The following is a 16,824-nucleotide window of genomic DNA, read 5'->3' as shown; positions in this document are numbered from 1 at the left end:
CGCGGCCCCACCTCCTGGGCCTTCGCCTTACACCGCACCATTGGTCGCGGTGCACTCTGCCCAGCCGACTCCTTACTGGGCGGATCGGCGCCAGGCACCGCGGAAGACTGACCTCTGGCGGACTCCGGATCAACGCCCGCTCTGTTACCACTGTGATGAGGCCTGCCATCTCTACCGGCGGTGCCCCTATCGCGAAATGGGACTACGCGGTTTTTCCATCGACAGCCCCCGTCCACGCCCTGGAGAGCGCCCTCAAGACATCGCTGAGTATGTCACCCGCCAGCATAGTTCACCGTCTCCCCCGCGCCGCGAGTCGCGATTGCCCTCTCCACGCCGGTCTTCGCCCTCTGTGTCCCGTTTCGCCCCAGGACAACGTGGTTCCTCGAGCCCTCGTCGGGAAAACTGGCTCCGGCGGCCTTTGGAGGTGAGGCCGCCGAACGCCGTTACGACGCAAAGCTTCCACCGCCGCAGCAACTGAATCGCCCCGACGTCGCACGCCGCATCGCTGCACAGTTTTCCCCGACGCGCCTTTCGTATCGCCGCGATGCCGCAACCCCGATCGCCGACCCTCTTCCGCCGCCGCACCGACCCAATCGCCCCGACGCCGAACGCCGCATCGCCGAAGAGTTTCCCCCAACGCACCACTTGAATCGCTCCGACAGCGCAACCCCAGTCGCCGACCAGGTTCCGCCGCCGCACCGACTGAGTCCTCCACAACAGCCATCGACGGGCCGTGCTGAAGGCAGGGTCTCCTTGGATATCCCCGTTCTCGTCGACACAAAGGAGGTCAGTGCGTTGGTCGATACGGGCGCAGATTACTCTATCCTTAGCGGACGGCTTGCGACGGCCCTGAAAAAAAGTGACGACACCCTGGGACGGCCCCGACATACGCACGGCAGGCGGACATCTTGTCGCACCACTCGGCATGTGTGCGGCCCGGGTTACGGTTCGAGGCTGCACATTCGTTGCCACTTTTCTCGTTCTTCGCGAATGTTCTCGCGATGTCATCCTTGGCATCGACTTTCTTCGCGAGCACGGTGCTATCATAGACCTGCCGAACCGCTTGGTGACGTTTTCTACCGCAATGGCCACAGAAGAACCTGCGCACCAGGGTTCTCGGTCCGCCCTGCGAGTCGCCGACGATAACGTTACGGTGCCACCACGTGCCAGCATTCTCGCTAGAGTTACCTGCGACGAGCCACATAGGGGACTCCGGGTTGTCGAGCCTAATGTCTCCCTCGTACTCACTAAGGGGGTTGCGGTGGCACGGGGCCTTGGATCCCTTCATGACGGTTGTACGGAGGTCCTTGTCACCAACTTCTGCAATGAGCATCGACATCTGTTCCGTGGCACAGCCATCGCTTACGTCGACCATGTTCAGGAAGTGGCCGAATGCTTTGCTTGTGCGGAGGACACACCTGGAGCTGACGCCGAAGCGGTCACCAACGTAGACATAAATCCAGGCCTTCCACCGACGGAAAAGAGGCAACTCCAGGACCTCTTGCGGGAGTTTGGTGCGTGTTTCACGTCGTCGTCTAAAGTGCGCCAAACGTCAATAGTTAAACACCGCATTATCACGCATGAAGGAGCCCGACCCATCCATCAGCAGCCCTATCGTGTGTCCCCTCGTGAGCGAGATGCTATTCAAACACAGGTCGAAGAGATGCTCACAGACGGCGTCATCCAACCGTCAAGCAGTCCGTGGTCGTCTCCTGTCGTCCTCGTGAAAAAGAAAGACGGGACACTACGGTTCTGCGTAGACTACAGGAAGCTGAACAGTGTGACCAAGAAAGATGTGTACCCGCTCCCGCGTATCGACGACTCCCTCGACCGACTTCGTCAAGCCAAGTACTTCTCTTCGGTCGACCTCAGAAGTGGTTATTGGCAGATAGAAGTTGATGAGAGGGACCGCGAGAAAACCGCCTTCATCACACCGGACGGGCTGTATGAATTTCGTGTCCTCCCATTCGGGCTCTGCTGTGCTCCTGCCACGTTCCAAAGAATGATGGACACCGTTCTCATCGGTTTGAAGTGGCAGACCTGTCTTGTTTATCTTGATGATGTCATCATTTTTTCCGCAACGTTCACGGAACATCTGCACCGCCTCAGGACTGTCCTCGAAGCCGTTCGATCCGCCAACCTCTCCCTCAAACCAGAAAAATGCCACTTTGGGTTCACCGAATTGAATTTCCTCGGGCACGTCATTAGTGCTGACGGAATCCGCGCTGACCCAGAGAAGCTTGCTGCCGTTGCTGCCTTTCCGGTTCCCGCCCACAAAAAAGCAGTCCGACGCTTCCTGGGCCTGTGCTCCTACTATCGCCGCTTCATTAGAAACTTCGCCCAGCTCGCCAGCCCCCTGACACTCCTAACCCGTGATGACACGTCATTTTCCTGGGGCAACGAACAGCAGACTGCCTTCGACGAGTTACGACGCCGACTCCAATCGCCGCCCATCCTGGCACATTTCGACGAAGATGCTGACACGGAGGTGCACACGGATGCGAGCAACGTCGGTCTTGGCGCTGTTCTAGTACAGCGGCAAAATGGCGTCGACAAAGTAATTGCCTACGCCAGCCGCGCACTGTCGCGCGCTGAGTTGAACTACTCTACTACGGAAAAAGAATGTTTGGCGGTAGTCTGGGCCGCCGCTAAGTTCCGCCCATACCTGTATGGTAGACCGTTTCGTATCGTCACCGCTCGCTGTGCTGGTTGAAAAATTTAAAGGACCCTTGCGGCCGCCTAGCACGTTGGGCATTACGCCTGCAGGAATTCGATTTCACCGTCACCTACAAGTCAGGCAGGAAGCACACCGACGCTGACAGCTTGTCACGCGCTCCCGTCGAATCTCCTCCAGAAGGCACCACCGATGATGATAGCTTTCTTGGAGCGGTCAGCACGTCTGAGCTCGTTTCCAGACAGCGTGCCGACGCCGAGCTGGGTCTGCTCATCGAACATCTCGAAGGCGGGCGCCCTGCAATACCACGGTACCTAGCTCGTGGACTATCATCGTTCTGCCTGCGGAGAGGGGTGCTTTATAAAAAGAACTCTACTTCAAGTCCGACAACTTACCTGCTCGTCATACCGTCCGATCTCCGGGATGAAGTCCTCCTTGCCTGCCATGATGAACCGACTTCCGGCCACCTTGGAGTTACACGCACCTTATCCCGAATTCGGAAGAAATATTACTGGCCCAACCTAACTTCAAGTGTCAAGCATTATGTCCGGACATGCCGGCAATGCCAGCGGCGGAAAAAACCCGCGCTCAAGCCTCCTGGACTGCTTCAGTGCATCGAGCCACCACAAATACCATTCGACAAAGTCGGCATGGACCTTCTGGGGCCATTTCCTCTCTCGTCGTCCGGCCACAAGTGGATCGTAGTCGCCACAGACTACTTGACCCGCTACGCTGAAACAAAGACCCTTGCTCGAGGTACTGCCGCCGAAGTTGCCCACTTCTTTATGCACGACATCGTGCTTAGACACGGCGCCCCATCGGCAATCATTACTGACCGAGGCAAGGCGTTTACAGCCCGACTTCTACGAGACGTCTTAACGCTTAGCCATACTGCGCATCGACCAACAACAGCGTATCATCCCCAAACCAATGGTCTAACGGAACGGCTCAACAAAACATTGGCAGCCATGATCTCGATGTACGTCGACGTTGAACACAAAACCTGGGATGAGGTCTTGCCGTACGTCACCTTCGCATATAATACCGCGACGCAGGAAACCACCCAGTTCACCCCGTTCCGTCTCGTGTATGGCAGAGAGGTCCGCATGATGCTAGACGCCATGCTGCCGTATGGCGACGCAGAGCTCCCCCCTGAAGCAGGCCACTTCGTGGAACAAGCAGAGCAGGCCCGTCAGCTGGCCCGCTTGCACATCAAGGACCAGCAATCCGCCGATGCCCGACACTATAACCTTCGGCACAGGGACGTGCACTACGAGCCCGGCGACCACGTGTGGGTGTGGACACCCGTGCGCCGCAAGGGATTGTGCGAAAAGTTTATAAATAGGTACTTTGGCCCGTACAGAGTCCTGCGCCGCCTGAACAGCGTCAACTACGAAGTTGTACCCCATGGAACTGTGATCGTCGGCCCTCAGCGTCGACGGCCTGAAATTGTGCATGTAGTGCGCTTAAAGCCGTACTTTTCGCGTGACTGAGCGCTGCGTTCACGCTGTGTTTCTTACCTTTTTCCCCTTACCCCACGTGTGACCTTGACTCTCGCCGCATTTCATTTAGCGCACGTTGTATAGTTCACCTCACCCCTATTCTTGTTTTTGCGCCTCCTCCTCTCACTGTACATACCACATTCCACATCGAGACGATGTTTTCTTTCGCGGGGGGGGAATAATGCCACGCGCCTAACGCGCCGCGCGGCCTCCGCGCTGAATCGAAGACGACGACGAAGCGGCGGTGGACTATCGCGGCGCGCTTGTTCTGTTTTGGTGTCGTGGAAGCTGGCTCTATAATTAAAAGAAGGCTCCCAGTTTTGGGTTCTTGCCGACGCCTACCTTCGCGGCTCCTCTGGTCGTGACAATATTTCAAAGGAGTCGTTCTGCCTAAGCATAAAAATAATAACCCTCTAACGCCTTAATTATTATCGGTGGTGAAAGCGCAAAAATTTGAACAATTTTCTTTTCTTCTCTTGCTGCTACATTAAGTATTGTGGCAGCGTACAGAGGTGCCGGAAATGCATTGAAATAAAAAGTCGTGCAAAAGCTAACCGTAAAATAAAAAAAATCATAAGGATTTCAGGTGTTAATTCAGCTTTCGGAGTTCATAGAACACCTTGTGGGGTGCGATGTCAGCGGAGGTTTTAAAAATTAGAAGGTGAAGTAAATCAATTCCCCTGCGCTCCAATACGGCGGTCTTCATAGCCAAAGTGCTAAATCTTACAGAGCTTGCCAGTTAATAAACAAAGCTAAGAAATAGACATTCTTCGCTTTACTCTTTGCTTCACTCACTTGACATATCGCTCTTGGCCTTCGTCTCATAGAATGCAAACTGAAATGTAATTTCAGGGGTGCCCTTTGTTTAAATTACTCCTGGTCGCAGGAATTGGCGTATTTGGGAAGTTTTACTGCAGTAAGACGTTTTGTTTTCAAGTAGACTCAGCTGTTACAACACACTGAATCACCACCTTCTCAATTGCGTGCAGCAGCCAAGGTTCCTAACTCCCCAATTTTAGCGTTTCCGGAGGCAATTTTGTACACCGAAACTTTTGGAAACTTGAAGGTTTTCTCACCTCAGAAAAGGGATATTAGCAATCACCAATCAAAAATATTTTGTATTCAACTGTTTGAACACTGTTATCGACTTTTTAATGCAAGGCCAATGTAAAACACCTGAAATGAACCATTGCAATAGCACAATAGTGGACATAATAAGCGACCTCTTCAGGAATCATATGTTAAATTAAAAGTGCTCTGAGGAAAATTTCGCTTCAGGCTACTATAACTTTTTCTTCCAATTGAGAGTCTTCTGGCCCTTAGTGAAGCAGCGCGGCTGAGACTACTTCTATGCCTGTGCGTTAACGCATGTTTTAGCGCTTCTGGGCATCCACAAAGAAAATACATAATCACAAAGTTGATATTTTCATGTCCGGGAAACATTATTCTAACTGTTTCATATGAAAAGTGCCAGGCTCTGAAAACGACAACACTCTCTGAGAGTCGCATATGCTGCAATTTAAACGTAGCTACTTTGATCTTGCCAACATCGTTTTGAGTGCGCTTGATTTCCGGATGAAGAGGGCTAAATAAGTACGTTTTTGATTGGTGCGCAAAAGATTGTTAAATGTTTTATAGCCTGTGAAAACTGCTATAAAAAGTTTCTCTGAAGTGACCAAGAATGGTTCATTTTCTGAGCTTCAAATAAATTCCTTGATTTTATAAATTCTAATCTCACCATGAGATTGTTGTCGAGTGGTTAGTTTACTGAACTAACCACGACCGAAAGAACTTATTTACGCAAAGCCAGACTCTTTAATTTGGCAGCTGGTTAGAGGAGGTTTCAGCGATGAGCGCAGTTATATTTTTTAGGGCCACGATTTTATAGAAAACGGCCCAGTCCATATCCGTTTTGCGGCATAGTACTGCAAATTTCTTGCAGTCAGCGTGAGTACGGCTATGTCAACAAATCATCAATCTATGTTGACCGGTGGCTTGATTAATCAATACAGCTTTACGTAATTCTGTGCCTTGAATCCCAAAGCACTTGAGGGTGCTAATAATGAATTCAGAAGTACATATTCCGGTCACAAATTTTAAGTTTTGTTACATTTATTTTAAGTTCAATAAAAGGAACCACGATCTTACTGATTCAAAGAAACTGAAATGAGCATTTCTCAACACAATCTGCAATATTAACACTCAATATTTTGGGCTCAACATAGCGACAACCATGGTGCCTAATTGTTCTGTGTTTATTAGAATATCTAGTGAATGCAGAAACATGCTACCCATCTGAAGGAAACTGCCTACAACCTTCAATTAGTTCTGTTTTCGTAGACAGCGTTTTCTTTACTACTTGTAAGTACTGAGAAAGAACTACATACACATATAATAATCTACACTTATATGCTCACGTTGGAATTTGGTGGCATTAGCCGTCCATTAAGTCTGCAAACATTCCCTTAAACATAGCGCCACATTAAAAAAATAATTAAACACAAAAGTGTGCGGCACATTTCTGTGACGTAGTCATGCGCACACGCAGCCTCAAGAACCAAACTACCACTGTCACCTTTTGAAGTGCAGTCCAGCAGCCTAAAAAATTGTAGGATGAAGCGGGAAACCTACCAGTGAAGTTCGCGGTGCCGTGTTTTGTTTGCCGCATCCGGTCGCTTTATGGGAATGCCCATTAAGTCCTTTTTCTTAGGCCCTCCGCACAACCACACAGGAAGGGGTCAGTCAACCCGGCGGGAAAAGAGGGGGGCGCCGAATGGCGGGGGATTACAGGAGACTTCAAACTCCCCTTATGGACGGAGTCGTTAGGCGGCATCCTGTGTGCACGTGTGTACGGCGAGGCTGACCCGCGTCACAGTGCGTGGCTCTTTGTACCATGTCTGCAGCGGCATGCTTTGACCTATTGTCACGCTAGCTGCAGGCATGAGGAGCGACGACGAGAAACAGATGAGTTGAAATGGCGTTCCTCGAACTTGGCGGCAACCGGACCTTGGGAAAGCGAGTGTTCGCGAAGCTCGCAGCGGGAAAGCATAATTATCCGAAATCGTGATGGTGGAAAGTGTGCATATGTGTACAGTGTCGCGATGAGTTAGCTTCTTTCCCCAATCATTCATTGGTTGTGTTATTCTTTCCCCAACTGCTGATTTGTGGCATTTTCCTTTCCCCAATAAGTTATTGGGTGGATGTTTGTAGAGTACTTGATTGGTTATTCTCCCACCGAGGGCGGGGACATTGGTTTTAAAACCAGCTGCTTCGGCAGGACCGAGGGCTGGTTTCGTCACCTAGAACTGCGAGCCAGTCAAGTGTAAATATGTTTTCTCCTTGCTTGTATCCTCCTTTGTGCTTTTAATTGTTATTAAGCATTAACCTCTCCGCTCGAGGTATCTGACAGTTGAGAAAGAATCCAACTGGCGCAGTCGCGACAGGATTTGCTACGTCTTCCTGCTCGAGGTATCTGACGGAGGGTGGAGGATCAAGTCGGTGGACAAGCTGCAGAGCGGTACGTCCTAAAGGAGGAACGTCAGCGTCATAGAGCGACGTTGAAAGCTTCATGAGACTGCTGGTCATTGTCAACGGGACGTAGGAGGCTCAAGTCGGCGAGGAGCTGAAGGAGCCAGGCGACCGACGTGTCGTGGAGGTGCCAAATCCGTGAGCTGCGGAAGGAACCAGGCGTCCGCGCTGAGGTTCAAGAGAAGAACCAGGAGACCAGCAAGTCAAACGAGGCAGGAGGTTCAAGTCAGCGAGCTGCTGTGAGAGCCGGGGCTCAACTCAACTCACCCGCATCAAGGAGCCCGCTGTCGTCACTCAGGGCGACGAGAGTACCGTGGCAGAGGAAAGCAACCTGCGAGGTAGGATACCTTTCTGCTTCCTCCGAATTCACCATGTCGGTGTAGTGTTTTCGTGCTATAAATGATAGCACGGAAAAGGGAGATGGCTGCCGTACGGTATAGTTGGGAGGGCAAGATGCGATGTTTGGAGATTGAGGAGGCAGAAAAGCTGCTTGAAATTGAGAAGTTGAAACTTCTAATTGAGCAAGAAAAAACAAAGCTTGCACAGATGCAGTTGAAAGTAGGGCAGGGAACGAAAGCCGATAGCGGGATGTTATTTGCAGCAGTTCAATGTTTTGACTGCATGCAATTTGGGCATCTAATGATTGACTGTCCGAAATCGAAGCGAGAACAGCATGTTCCCGTATTGAGAGTGACCTGTGGGCCAATGGCTATAGGTGTGAAAGCTGCAGCGTTTAGGCAGCGGGGCCCAACCGTGTGTGCCGTGCCAGGAGAGATGGCCGAGGGCATAGGGGCGTTAGTCACGCCTTTGAAGCGCTGCTTGTCAGAGCAAGCCGAGACAGAGGAGACCTAGGAGGCACACGAGTGTTTTGTTTGTGAACAGGAGTTCAGCATTGAGCCAGAACAGGTTGACGCAAACTCTGGGGCAGCTGTAATGCTCGACGAAGAGGTAGAGCAGGCACGAATAGAGGCAACACTCTTTGCAGGCGAAGGTAAGCTGGCTGCCAAAGATGAATCGGTTAGCCAGCCGGAGCTGACACTCTGCGCAGTGGCAGCAGATGTAGATGATGGTGTAGCAAAGTTGGTAACACCTGAGACGCACTCGCTGTTAGAGCAGACAGAAAGAGAGCGGCTACATCAAGAAATTGAGAGAGCCGATTTGGAAAAGCCTTTCAAAATTCGAGACAAATATGAGACGCCGGTAGAGCTTGAGGCCAATTCGGTAGCTGCAAAAGTTTCTGCAGCAGATTGTGAGCTATCAACGAGCGATGAGGCTGCATTTGATGCCGAGAAAGGAAGGAATGCGCGTTTGTTCGCTGCAATGGTTTTCGAAGCTGATAAGGAACTGCAGGATTGGGATAATGCATCTGTTCCTGTGGGTATCAGCGTGGAGGAGACACAGTATGTTTCATTGCCAGAAGTGCGGCAGCAAGCTGGTGAAGGCAGTTGTCAGAAAAGGCGTGACGGCACGATTTTCTTTGAAGCGAACGTCTCTGGGCAGTTGTACGAAGAGCTAGGGCTACTTGAATCTCGTTGCAAAACTGCATGCGAAGTAGCCGATGAGAGGCCTGAGCGAACTGTAAAATTGAAAGAAGTGGAGAATGCAGACGCGAGGGCAGCAGCAATCTTCGTAGCCCGCGGGGAGCAGGTGAGCTCTATTGCTCCGACGGTGGCGGCAGCCTTTGGAACCGGCGTTGTCCCGGATAATTCGGAATTTTGGACCAGTCTTCTGGACAAAGCCCAAAAGAAACAAGTTTTGTTTCGAGATGTAGGCGGCTAGAAGTAATTTCTGCCAGTTTGGGGCAACGATCTGACATGGTGAATTCTGGAATGTGCAGATTGGTCTCCAGCCTTGTGTGTGCGGGTTGAAATATCCGTTGTGTGCGCGCATGTGTGCGTGCTGGTGTACTGACCGGACAGCCGGCGCATGTGTGCGTGTTGGTGGACTGACCGGACAGCCGACGTACGTGTGTGTGCGTGCGTATGTACTTTTGTTGTTGGACACCGTGGCTGAACTTTAATGTCCCACTGACAACAAGTGTCTGTGTGACATTCTTGGTTGGGAGGAGTGAAGTTCGCGGTGCCGTGTTTTGTTTGCCGCATCCGGTCGCTTTATGGGAATGCCCATTAAGTCCTTTTTCTTAGGCCCTCCGCACAACCACACAGGAAGGGGTCAGTCAACCCGGCGGGAAAAGAGGGGGGCGCCGAATGGCGGGGGATTACAGGAGACTTCAAACTCCCCTTATGGACGGAGTCGTTAGGCGGCATCCTGTGTGCACGTGTGTACGGCGAGGCTGACCCGCGTCACAGTGCGTGGCTCTTTGTACCATGTCTGCAGCGGCATGCTTTGACCTATTGTCACGCTAGCTGCAGGCATGAGGAGCGACGACGAGAAACAGATGAGTTGAAATGGCGTTCCTCGAACTTGGCGGCAACCGGACCTTGGGAAAGCGAGTGTTCGCGAAGCTCGCAGCGGGAAAGCATAATTATCCGAAATCGTGATGGTGGAAAGTGTGCATATGTGTACAGTGTCGCGATGAGTTAGCTTCTTTCCCCAATCATTCATTGGTTGTGTTATTCTTTCCCCAACTGCTGATTTGTGGCATTTTCCTTTCCCCAATAAGTTATTGGGTGGATGTTTGTAGAGTACTTGATTGGTTATTCTCCCACCGAGGGCGGGGACATTGGTTTTAAAACCAGCTGCTTCGGCAGGACCGAGGGCTGGTTTCGTCACCTAGAACTGCGAGCCAGTCAAGTGTAAATATGTTTTCTCCTTGCTTGTATCCTCCTTTGTGCTTTTAATTGTTATAAAAGGTTAACCTCTCCTAAAGTGTCCTCTTGCAATGTGATTGAGCAAAACGAATCTGCAAGACGTCAAGAATCCTACAACAATCATCATTAACTAAATTTCCCTCTACGAGATCAAGAGAGGGGAATCCAACTCTACCTCTCTTTTAATTTTTCTGTTCTAGTGGTGGTAAAGAGTGCCCTGCAGAGCCATGCCCTCCTAGCGAGGAGATCAGGAACCCCTCCTCCACGTCATGACAGGGTTGAAAGAAGAGAAAAAAATTCAGGGGGGCATTTTGTTGACCTAAATTGGGGCGAGGCGAAAGCCTTAAGCGCGCTGCTGCTGCTTGTGTCACTGATCTGTGGTTAAGATGTTAAGCTTCGCCTCTAAGAGTGGAACGCGACAGCGTCTTGCAGAGCTGCCAGGGAGTCCACAGAACGCCACAGAACGCCCGTTCGGCTCTTCGCCTTTCTCGTCGGTAAACTGGTTTTTGAGGAAAGGAAATCTCGCATATCTGTCTCGCATATCTCGGTGGACACCTGAAGCTCGCCGTAACGGGAAGGGAGGAAGATTGGAGTGAACGAAGACACCGTATTCACTAGACGCGCCCTTGTTCATTCGAAACCATCGAGCTGGCATGGCGGAGTAGTTAGCGTGCTCGTCTCGAACTCCGGAGACCCTGGTTTGGTTCCCCAACCCGACCAATTTCCTACTCGGTTTTATTTATCTGGTCTGACTAGAAAGACTAATTAGGCTAATTCGTTAATTAAGCAATTAAATAAACTTAGTCCCACTTGAAGCATCACTATACGAACCCTTTAACTGGATGAACGGTTACTGCCTTGATTGACAGATTGTGACTGTGTTTCCCGTTGGTTCTCACTTCCTTCTTTAATTCCCTAATTCCCTTCGCCAGTGCGGGGTAGCCAACCGGAAACCTTTCTGGTTAACATCCCTGCCTTCCCCTCCTCTCTGTATCTATCTCTATCTATCCAAAGTACGATTGGCCCCGTATGAAATTCGCGCAGTGTGACCTAACCACCATTTTGACCAATTGAAAGAAGGTAAGCGTAGCTACGGCCGCCACCCGAGGTCTCGCTTCGGCTGTCGGAGTGCTGCTTTCGCTACAAAAAATAATTTGGCAGTTTTAGCTGAGCGTTTTTACGGCCAGGCGGGCGCAGCGGACGAGCGGATACACCAGAGGAAACGCGCGCGAGAAAAGCTTTAGCCGGGCGGATCGCCCGTCCTCTCGAGCGGACTAGAGTCGAATTGCCCTGCTGCTCCACCTATAGGTCACAATTCGAGTTAGAGTGAAAAGAATATCAATTAAGCCAGCTAATAATGCGCTGAAACTATTTAGTAAAGGTATATTCTGTGTTTTTAGTTAATTGTTCGGTAAGTGTTGCGTTTTAGATGTGCAAAAGAGGCTGCCATTTTGAATACCCATACACGCCCGGCCGCTCTTACGCACACTCGCGCGCTGCCTATCGCTCCCAGCGGGCTTCCCAGCGGGCGTAAGCTTCGCTCTGTAAAACCGCTGGCTGGCCCAGCGACGTGCGCATGCGCAGTGGCGTCTGCGCTCGCCCGCTCCGCTCCGCTGGCCGTAAAACTCTCAGCTAAAACTGTCTAATGTGAAGTCACGCGGCGGCTTATGCTGCAGTGCTTCGTGTCTAGAACAACGTCGTCAGCGTTAACGCATGCGCCCCACATCTCTCTCTCTCACCACCACCACGTACCTGAAAGAGGGATTGAAGCGTCCACTGCCCCAAAGAGCCAGTTATGCGCTTCCTTTCCTCAAAATAATCGGAGTCTATACAACCCTAGTGAACACAATGAACGCCGACGGCGTATAGCTTCAGTGCTGCGTTTCTGCCACAACGTTGTAAATGCAAACTGATGCAGCGCACATCTGTCATTAACGCCACGTTGCTTAAAGCGCGACTGAGGTGTTCACTGTCCCAGGCATCCAGTTATGCGCCTTTCCATTGCTTTCGAAGCTCCCGTTCCTCATCGATTTCGGCTGCCCCTTCATCGCGTTTACACTCCTTATCGATTCATAAGACCTTCGCACGGCTTGCAAAGCCGGCCGGATTATCAGACTCTGCCCACCGCCTGGAAGAAGACGTCGGCGCCAGTCGACTCGCTTCGTCCAAAGCGAGAAATCGGCAGGCGCGCACGCGAAAGCGGCGCCTTCGTCTTGCCAAACGAATGGTTTTATGTGGCTAGTCACGTGACCAAAGTTGGCAAGACGACGGTTGACAGCGTGCTGGGGGTTGACGCAGCGGCGGCCGCGGGCGCGCGGCTGCAGCTTTGGCGATCCACGTGGTTCGTCATGTGACAGACACATCTTCACCGCTCCTCCATTTGAAGGCCAAATGTGGCCTCCCGGTGAACTTAGCTCCTGCTAGGCCAGCAAAGCTTTCACTTTAAGAGTTTAAATCAGAGCAAATACAACGGAACTCAGCGGAACCGATGTCAGTCATCACCGTCACCATCAGCCTGGGTACGCCGACTAACGGACTAATGTCTCTCTCATATCCAATTAACCCTGAAGCTGCCGTGGTGTTTCGTGGTCATGGCGCTTCGCAGCTGACTTGAAAGACGCTGGTTCGATCCCTGCCTCCGCAGGTGCATCTCAATGGAGGCGAAATGCTAGAGACCGATGTACTGCTCAATGTCAGCGCTCGTTAATGAACCCCATATGGTCGAAATTATCCGCAGCCCTATAATGCGGCAACCCTGATAGCCTGAGACGCTTTGGTGCGTTGAACCCCATAAACCCAAACCAATTAACCCTCCTCTGTGCCAGCCGAGGCCACCTTGTGCCCGTAAACATCATCATGTCATCCCAACACCTAACATTCTGCCCAATCCTGATATGTTCGCCTTCTCTTAGAATCCAGAGCGTTACTCTTAACGACCATCGGTTATCTTGCCCTTACAGGCCATTCATACTCTGGCCAAGCCCAATTGTTGTTCTTGATTTCGCCTATTATGTAATTAACCCGCGTTTGTTCTCTGTCCGACCCTGCTCCCTTCCAGTGTCTTAATCATATAAGAGAAGTTTATTTGGACCCTTGATCAAAAAGGGACATCCGTCCCTCTAAAAAAACAAAGATACATTGCGGCGACTGATGTCGCCCTATGCATACACACTCACAGGGAACGTAAGTGTCCAAAAACAAAAAGTGTCCACGAAAATTGTTTTGCATTCCTCGCCGTATTGTATTCAGTTTCAGCTTAACTCTTTTCGTTAGACTCCATGTTTCTGCTCTATAGATGAGCGCCCGTAAGATGCAACCGTTATATAATTGTACAGCCACGACAAAAATATCCACTCACTATGAATTTGCCTGGGTTTCGATATATGCTTTTCTGATGAGGGTTATTAGTAAATTGCCATTCATGATCATAGAGCACCTGTCAAATTTGCCCCACCCCATTGTTATTCCTATATCAAGCTCACTTTCGGGGTCTGGATCGGCGCTCACTACCTCCCCTATGTAGACATATCCCTTTGCCACTTCCTGTCCCTTGCTGCCCATCGTAAGCTACTGTTCGCTTCCGCTGTTGAATATTGCTGTCGTTTACCGCATAATAATTTTTACACCCACCGTTTTGCTAAACCTGCGTAAATTATTGATCGTTCTTTGCAATTCATCTGCTGATTGACTTACGAAGGCAACGATATCAACGAGTCGCAGATTACTCAAGCATTCTCAATTCACTATTGCCCCGAACTGCTCCCACTCCAGGTCTCAGAAAAGCTGCCGTAAAGAGGCGGTAAACAGCTCCTTAGAGTACTTGTCACCCTACCTGACGCTGTTCCTTGTCAGAATTTTATTGCCGGTTTAGTTTGGTTTATTGGTTTATTGGGGTTTAACGTCCCAAAGCAACTCAGGCTATGAGAGACGCCGTAGTGAAGGGCTCCGGAAATTTCGACCACCTGGGGTTCTTTAACGTGCACTGGCATCGCACAGTACACGGGCCTCTAGAATTTCTCCTTCACCGAAATTCAACCGCCGCGGTCTTAATAGATGACTATGGTGGATATGCAGCAGTTATATACATCTTCCTGTAGTTTTACATGAGGCCCTTTTACACCCTGATCCGGTAATGCGTGTATGACTGCTGATGTTTCGTTATTAAAATGCTTTCTGGTAATCTATGTAGCTGTATATGGGGTGCTTCATTCATTAAGACTTTACACAATTTTTAAAAATAAGTTTTTTCAGCTAGAAGACCGCGCTTTTCGGCATAGCATTGTGCGCGTTGTAGTAAATAACAGTACAGCTAAGACTTGCTAACTCGCAGGCTGCTTAACTAATGTTGAATGATTAACTTTTTAACTTACTGCTAGCCTCCTTAACAATTTAGAGGCGTGTAGATCACGGTAAGTAATATTCATATTAGTTTTTAGAATTTCGAAACCTCAGTTACCCTAGGCGCTGTCGCCCAACGAATTTTTGTTCCATCGCCACAAAGTAATTATGATTTAGGGATGGTGGTGGTGGAAAACATTTATGTACAGGTATAATACAGGAGGTTATGCATGAGCTGACCCAGAGGGGGCCAGCCCTTACAAATACTAGGTGGACGTCCCTAGTTCGGGACCCCAGTGGCATCGGCCGCCGCCCAGGCTCGCGCGACCAAGGCCCGTTGGGCCTGCAGGTCAGAGCAGCCGAGCAGGGTCGCCTCCCAGTCCTCCCGGGTTGGGTTGGGGTGAGGGGGGATAGCAGGGTTGGAGGGGCAGGCCCACACCATGTGGTAGATGTCCGAAGACTTCTCCGCACAGTGCGGACAGCTGCCCGAGAAGGAAGGGTCGAAGTGTTTCAGAGCTGCCGGGCACAGCAAAGTATTAGTATACAGGCGGAGCAGAAGCCGCTCCTCCGCCTTTGACACACCTTTCCACGGGCGCGGATAAAGACCATGACCAGATTCATAGAGTAAAACGATGTCTTTGAAGGTGTAAGCTGGAATAAATTCGAGTTCCTGATCGTCAGGGTCGGAGGGGAATGTCCGGTGAGAGAGCGCGCGGGCGGCGGCGTCAGCTGCCTCATTTCCCTCAAGGCCCATGTGAGCGGGAGCCCAAACGATACGCCGGTGCGCGGGGTCACCGGTGTAGACGCTGTTTTGAAGAATGCGGTAGGCTAGATACGGTACCCAGCCCTGCTCGACGTTCCGACATGCCCCTCGCGAGTCGGAAATAATTGTTTTTGAATTGGAATCAGATGCAGCCAACGCAATGGCGACCTCTTCCGCGTGTGTTATGTCACGGGCTCGGAAAGTAAGACCGATCACTGTTTTGGATTGGTGGACGACTGCGGCTGTGTACCATCCGCCATGGTGGGGGCCTGAGGCATTCACGTAGAATACGCCGGGTTTCGATCCATAGTGGCGGGCCAGGGCTTCCGCCCGCGCCAGGCGCCGGCCATTATGGTCCTCACGGTTCATGTTCGCGGGAAGAGGGCGCGCGTGGAGGGCGCATCTCCACTGGGATGGAATACGTACGCGCTCTTCCATGAGAGTGGTATGTTGGATGTGTAGCCGGGCAAGGAGGCGGCGACCCGACCATGTCTTCGAGAGACGTGTGTATTGGTTAGTCAAGTGGGCTTCCCGGAGCTCCCGAAATGTGTTCACCATGCCTAGGCCCAGGAGGCGCTTGTTGGAGGTGGTCACGGGGAGGCCTAGAGCCCGCTTAATAATTTTGCGGAGGATGACTTCGAGTGAATCCTCGTCTTGCTTCTGCAGGTGGAGGTATGGAGTCGAATATAGAATTCGAATTAGGGAAGCTTGCATGCAAAGCAACGTCTCCAGTTCACGAAACACGTCCAAACAGCCGAAATTCTTTGCGCTACTGCGCCGAGAAGAACTCCGCTTTGCAAATTATAAAGACTGTAATGGATATTTATTAAGGTTGGCTACAGAGCTCTCTCAGTAATTAAGGAGCTCAGCACTGGTAGTCAAAAAGATAGTTATTCAATATTTGTTCATCATCCTGGTAGCTAACATGCCCTATCTGTATTGTGATTTAATACACCGCTGACAATGGTATGATTGAAAAAGCGCTCTTCTAAAAAAAAGACTAATTTAACAGTCGTGTAAAATCTTAGGTGAAAAACCCTGCATATGGTCGGTAGCGATGACCGGATGGAGTAGATGTAGCGCTTTCCCCTCGCCTCCAAAAGAAGCGCTGTTCGAATCCCGCTGCCACGGGAATAAAAAAAAAAATCCGTGTATCCATGGAACGGCGGAACCAGTCCTGTGGTACGGCCTGATTGAATTTACCAGAACCGCACTGTGTTACCAGATCAGGATTTTGTTACCTTGGTC

General features: G+C 50.9%; 1 protein-coding gene across 1 annotated transcript; it reads right to left on the bottom strand.

Annotated features, from left to right (window-relative positions):
- Positions 1-15,093: 15,093 nt before the first annotated feature.
- LOC149343368 (uncharacterized) lies at positions 15,094-16,217 on the bottom strand. The gene has a single exon (XM_089546946.1). It carries the CDS (start codon positions 16,132-16,134, stop codon positions 15,094-15,096), a length of 1,041 nt encoding a protein of 346 aa, XP_089403072.1. The 5' UTR covers positions 16,135-16,217.
- Positions 16,218-16,824: the final 607 nt, after the last annotated feature.

The sequence above is a fragment of the Amblyomma mixtum genome, chromosome 5 (assembly GCF_055824585.1).
Source record: "Amblyomma mixtum isolate Tamu chromosome 5, ASM5582458v1, whole genome shotgun sequence".
Classification (NCBI taxonomy): Eukaryota; Metazoa; Arthropoda; class Arachnida; order Ixodida; family Ixodidae; genus Amblyomma; species Amblyomma mixtum.
Note: the sequence above shows the minus strand (reverse complement) of the source record. Positions and strands in the feature narration are given on the sequence as shown.

Excerpts from the sequence above, each read along its gene's own strand:
- LOC149343368 (XM_089546946.1), bottom strand. The coding sequence starts at position 16,134 with ATGGTGAACACATTTCGGGAGCTCCGGGAAGCCCACTTGACTAACCAA.